Source organism: Myotis davidii, unplaced genomic scaffold (assembly GCF_000327345.1).
Source record: "Myotis davidii unplaced genomic scaffold, ASM32734v1 scaffold1798, whole genome shotgun sequence".
Taxonomy (NCBI): Eukaryota; Metazoa; Chordata; class Mammalia; order Chiroptera; family Vespertilionidae; genus Myotis; species Myotis davidii.
This window is the reverse complement of record NW_006288952.1, coordinates 421256-427664: the sequence shown is the minus strand read 5'-3', so window position 1 is coordinate 427664 and position 6409 is coordinate 421256. Positions and strand designations below refer to the sequence as shown.

The following is a 6409-nucleotide window of genomic DNA, read 5'->3' as shown; positions in this document are numbered from 1 at the left end:
CACATACTGTAGAAACAAAAGATGTCATTCAGTGTCAGCTTCCTCCTGGTTCTGTATCAATTTAAAATTTGCTTTAGCTTTTACATAGGTGCAAATACTGTCCTATGAAGAGCCAAATACTGCGGAGTGCCTGTGGATGACTTAGGCAGGGTGGCACCTGCCTTAATAAGAACATGACGGATTAGGCATCCTGGGTCCCAGCATCCAGGCCAGTTCCGATGCTCCTCGACCGTAGTGTGCCGTCACTGTTTCCCTCCAGCAGTTTTAATGGCAGGAACTAGAGTATCAGTGATAGCGTGGGAATGTCAGCATTTCGGCTTTGAGATGGCATTGGTAGAAAGCTCATCTGATAGAGTTAAATAAATATATTTCTGATAGAAGTCTGTCAGGATTACAACAGTATGATTTAGCCTGTAAAGGGGTTTTTAGTGAATTAACACTTTGGATCTAAAAATCTGGGAACTAACCTAATTTGGGGATAAGAACCTGTATCTTCAACCTGGTGGTGGGACACTTTTCCTTTTCCTGATCTCATTACAGTATCCAAACAAATGCAAACTTAAAAGGGTGTCTTACAGTATTTTTTTCTTTCACTCAGCTTCTTAGAGCTGTAGCTTCAGTTACTATAATATACTCTACACACTTCAAAATTACATAGGAAATACCCAGAGTAACTAAATAAATAAAAGGCAAAAGGAAACTGGAACAGTACTGTCTCCATCAGAGACTGAACTATCCACTTCCAGCATCACAGAGAAGGGCTAGGACAATTTTTTTCAAAATATTTATATACAGGTTTGAATCCAGAAATTAAGGTTAAAAGTATAAATACTGATAATTTCAACTAAATTCAGAATGGTTTCAGAAAGATATGATACAACAATTTAGAATACAACAGAGCAGAAGAGCATCGTATTTTGGTTTGCTTGAGATATACATAAGGTGCAACAACTTCTCCTCTTGAGGGTGCTTATGGGACAAAGGTTAGTGTAGATGGTGTTTGCTGGCAGATTAAAGTACACACTATAGCAATACGATTGATTTTCCAAAATAAAGAAGAATGAGAGAAATGAAATGAAAATGATAAGTAGCGGTGGGGACTACATGTTGGTCTGAAATATTTGTGCTAACAAATGTTGTTACCTGAATATACCAACACCCCTCTCCAGCGGGTTCAGGGCATGAGAAAAGCACTAGTATTGAAATCAAGACTTGCACTCAGAGAAACAACAAGGCGAGTGTCTAAAGAACTATAAAGCTTTGCAGGATTTCTGCTACTCTCAGTGCCTAACTGCTTAAAAATTAAGCATTTCTACAAAAAAGGTGGGGTTTTTTTTGTGTGTGTTTTTTTAAGTATCTGAAAACAGTCATATCCAGTAGGTTGCCCTCCCACTCCCACCCTGCCTAAGGGAAAAGCCACTGAGGTTTAGGAAAAGCAGATCAAGTAAGATAGTAATCACATAGAAAAAAAGCAATCTTTTGTTTTGCTTCTTTTTAAAAAAAGGTCCCATGAATATACAGCAATCTCTTGAGGAACTCTAGTGAAATGTAATCGGAGGACTGAAGGAGGGTGCTCTGGCAAAAATAGACCTATTCTAACATGTTCTATAGAATAACAAGTTAGTACCATTGTCAAGATGCATGTTCTGCACCACACAATTTTTGTTGTTGGTTTGTTTGGGTTTATTTTTTTGGATTTTAGCTAATAATAATTTTAAAATCACTGCTAGCAAGTGGTCCAAAAACTCCTCTAACAGCCACCAACACTGGGACCCAGCAATTTCCAAACATTCAATTTGTGTTTTGAGATTTAGAAAACATTAATAAAACAGCATCGTAGTAAAAAGGCTATGCTGAAATTTGGGGCTGCTCACCTGATTTATTTCTATGTGACTGGGGTTAAGCTATAAAAGCTGATTAACCTTGCTTACTAATTCCTTCTTCCTCCATAGATGCACAATGAGTGTGCACCTTTGAGAATGTCACACCAATGCTCTACTGCCCTCGTTACCTGCTTTGAAAAAACCCCTCTAGAGTCTTCCATTCTGTTAGTATGTTGTACATATTTTCCAGCACCGAAACTGAAGTAATATCTACAACCATGAAAAGCTAAACCTAGTCAGTATTAATAGAGTCACTTTTTATATGGCTATTAGGTCAAATTACGATTAGAAAAAAATCATCATTACAATTCAGTCAAGTATAAATAAGAAAGCTAGATAAAACCTGTAAACTGTCACCATTTAGAGATCTAATTCAAAAGCTTCAAACCTGAACTAACACTATCAAAATCCCGCCAGTTTGAAAACCAATAAAAATTATTGCTGGAATCCAATCATTGAAATTTGGTAGTTTGTGCTGCAATGCAAGAGTGGGGAGATACTTTGTGCTATGGAAGAAATACCCTGTAAAATCTGTAGCCTCTGACTAATTTGGATTTATCACTTTGCATCTGTTGCTAGGAAACAAGACACTGTGAACATCAGGTGGTTAAGTCAATATGTTGAATGTTCAAAGCCAGTTAATCCACTTGGCACTGGCATATGTATGGTGGGTTTTATGTTCAAAAGCAACAAAACACAGAAAGGAAACAGAAACTTGCAGGTGGGCCTGTGACTGAGTCCCACTCTGTTCAGGCATACCTCCGGTATCAGTGACTCAATACCTCCTTAACAACACAAACTCGAAATGGCTCTAAACACCTGCAGCGCCAGCGAGGCTGTGCATAGCAATTGCTACCCGTCCAGTCTGTCTGGGATGGATGGAAAGGTCTGTGGCTCCAGGTCCACATGAAGTGAGTGTCTTCAATGTGTTCAGAATAGTGAAGTAATACTAAGGTCACTTCTGAATAATATTTTTCTCTTTTTTTTGTTTGTTTGTATGAACGATCCATTGGTCACTTAGACCCACTTAGACCCCTGTGTAAAAATAAAAGAATCCTCAAGGCATGAAAACATCAGAAATCTGTAATCTGTAGGACTCTTCCCCTGTCCAGGTAAATATTTGCCACAATTTGCCCCAAGCAAATTATTCTTGGTCACTCAAGGCTAAGAAAAAAATTCAGCTTGTTAAGAATTGTACTTTCTCTCTCTCTCTCTTTTTTTTTTTTTTGCCAGCAAACTACCGCTCTGGTGGCAAATATAAAAGTGCAGAATATATGGACCACGAGGCCGAGCATACACCGCTAACAATGGTACATCTGCCTGCCCATGCTGCGTGGGAGTCTCGGAACAGGCTTTTTAATATTATTCTACAATATAAATGTAGGTATAACCTATTATATAAACCATCTTAGAACTTAAATCTCCATGTACAAAAAGACTAAGAATATCTAATAATAACTAGTGCAGTGCGTCAGTTTTGTTTTTGTTTTTTTGTTTTTGTTTTGAAAGAATAACTAGGTAATATATGAAACTAGTTTCACACTCTCTGGTTGGTAAAAGAGCTGCTGGATGAGCTACAGTAAAGGCAGTCTTTTACCAAGTTACCACCTATTACCGTCAACAGCCTTCAATAGAAAGCAAAGCTCCAGGATCATTCCATTTCTGCTCATGATCAGACAGAGAACATCACCCACAAAGACTCTGGGTTCTGAACAAACAAATGGGCCCAGGAGGCTAACTTCTGCTTCAAGTGAATCTGGGCCATGTAGGGCAACAAGCACTTGTTTGCAGTCTATATTTCCCACCACATGAACTCACTAGCATCCCTCGGTAAAGACAAGGCTAGGGTAGTAGGTAAAGCACAATGTTTTACAATTGAAGGGCGCTTCACTGGTCAGCGCAGGAAATAAGTACAGGAGCCTGTGGCATTTCTTTTGGCTGTCCATCGTGGGTGAGCGGAGTTGACCTCTGACCTCTGTGAAGCAAGAGAGAGAAAAAAATCACTATTCAGAGTATGTTGTCAGAAATAGGAGAGGATGATGAATAACACAGCACTTCCCAATAATTTGTTTAATAGTTTCTGCTGACTTTTTACTTATGCTGTTTAATGAAAGCCAACTTTGTCCTTAGAGTCACTTTCTTTCCATATATTGTTGTTGTTTCTTTGAAGGATTTCTCACACAACTCAATAAAATGTTCTGTATCCAACTGACCACCTCCATTTAGTAGACTCTGAAGCAACAACAGATTTGGGAAATGCCCTCAGAATTGGGAAACTTTAAGCCAAGGGCTGAGGTGCGGGACAATAGTCTTCCCCCGGATCCACTGAAATTAAACAAGGACAGGATCCTTTGCTTGACTTGCCTGAGGGGAACACTCTGCTGCACTAATTGGTGACCTCCAGGCTCCTTTCTTAAGTGGTGTAATAACACACCGGTGAAAGCCTAAGGCCAGTAACAGCAGTGGTCCCGGGAGAGGAAGAGGTGTACCAGGGCACAAAAACTATGTGGAAACACTGACACCCTCCTAACTTAAGAAAAGCTTCACAGGCATATGGAGAAAGAGCGCAGAGGGGAAAAGGCAAGTACTGATTACATTTTAGAGTGTGAGAAAACCCAGTTAATTTGGGCCAAACTCAACACACATGGAGAGAGAATTCTAGGCAAAGCTAGAACATTCATGGAAAATCCCATTACTTGGATTGGAACTACATTGAACATAGCTGATTTTTCCCCCCTCCCCACTCTGCTTCAGCTTAACAAGTAGGACAAAATACGTTTTATTTCATAGTTATAACAAAACTTTTCTAAATTCTTGGTGATTTATACAGAGCTTCTTAGTCTGAAAAGATAGACTTGGGCGCCTCTTTGACATTTTCCAACAGGCCTAGGTGGCCTGCATGCTGCATCCCACTGCTCTGGCCCATAGTGGTCTGCAGGGCACATGGCACTGTACCGAGGAATGCAATGTAGCAACAATGTCTTCACTGGTTTTAAGGTTCCAATATAGTATCTTCTTCAGATTATGTGGAACAAAAGGTGCTATTTTAAAATTCAAATTATATTTGCTCCACAACTATATCCAATTCCTGTTTCTTGGTGCACAGAAAAAAAAGCAATGTAGATAAATGACAACATTTGGGGATGTGAGAATCCAATGATCGCTTAGCCTAAGATATTAGGCTTTCAGAAAAACAAAACGTGTATTACAATCACACTTTTGGATTAATCTGTTTATTCATGTAGGGAATAAACACCAACTGTTCAATATGTTCAACTCTGCTCCAGAAAGATGAAATTAAAATGCTACTTTTTACCTTTAAGATTGAATATGTAATAACATTATAAAACCAAAAGAATTTTAATAAGTATGAGAAAAAGAAACAAGAAAAAAAAGTAAAACAAGAAAAGGATAATGTAAAAAAAAAAAGAGAGAGAGAGAGAGCAAGAGGGGGAGAAATTGGGGTGAAAGTCCAACTTAATCAATGGGAAAGGAAGGCTGGCGTGTGATGGGCGAGAATGATGTGGGTGCAACGCACTGATGGCCCTCGTTCCCGGGGGAGGAAGGGTCGGAGAGCCTTCTTGACCTGCCAGGACATGAGAGATGCTAACGCAGTGCCGTGGAGCCACGTCAAGGACACTGGATTCAAGGACCTGGGTCGATATCTTAACTCAGTTTGGCTGCACGCTCCTGGCAAGTTAATTCAGCATTTGGGCCAACATTCAAATGGGACTAAAAAGACCCATCTAGCAGGGCCAATTTTAGGGTTAACTTTAATGAACTTTCCTCCTTATAAAATTCCTCATAAATAAACAGGTTCTCAACATAGGTTTATGAAACTTCCTGTGTCATGCATTTTGTAGAACTGCCTTTCTACCCTGGATTTTTAAACCTAATGTTAAGATTTCTTGTGGCAAGAATGCAGGTAACAGCCAGTAACGTATTTCTACCCCAACTCTGTTGACCACTCTCTAAATGCAATAATTAATTGATGTGCAACCAGGTACAATTACATTAGGTCTGTAGGTAGAGGGGTGGACGGTAGCTCTGCTTTAACACGTAGGGGCTAAAGTTACAACTAAGATTCCTGGGGAGAATCTGTCTTTCTAGGTAGTCAGAACACTAACCATTTGCTAAGTTGACAGTAAAATTTTAGTAAGCAATATCGTTCTTCTAGTGCAGTGGTTCTCAACCTGTGGGTCGTGACCCCTTTGGTGGTCGAACGACCCTTTCACAGGGGTCCCCTAAGACCATCCTGCATATCAGATATTTACATTACAATTCATAACAGTAGCAACATTACAGTTATGAAGTATTAACGGAAATAATTTTATGGTTGGGTCACAACAAGAGGAACTGTATTTAAAGGGCCAGAAGGTTGAGAACCACTGTTCTACTGGGAGGTTAAAAAAAAAAACAAACAAACAACAACTCCTCGCTCATTCAACCATTGAAGTGAAAGGAACTAAGGAAGCTGTGGATATGGAGAATAAAACCAGTGCTTTTTTTTTTTTTTTTTTTCAAAA

At 39.4% G+C, this 6409-nt stretch overlaps 1 protein-coding gene across 7 annotated transcripts in view; it reads right to left on the bottom strand.

The window, feature by feature from the left end:
• Positions 1-770: 770 nt before the first annotated feature.
• Positions 771-6409, bottom strand: part of BBX (bobby sox homolog (Drosophila)) — a 288627-nt gene continuing 282988 nt past the window's right edge. For all 7 annotated transcript variants that reach the window (XM_015562273.1, XM_006761160.2, XM_015562274.1 and 4 more), the window contains one exon: positions 771-3858. In XM_015562273.1, the coding sequence (XP_015417759.1) occupies positions 3771-3858 (88 nt within the window). In that variant the 3' untranslated portion in view covers positions 771-3770. The remainder of the gene's footprint in view (positions 3859-6409) is intronic.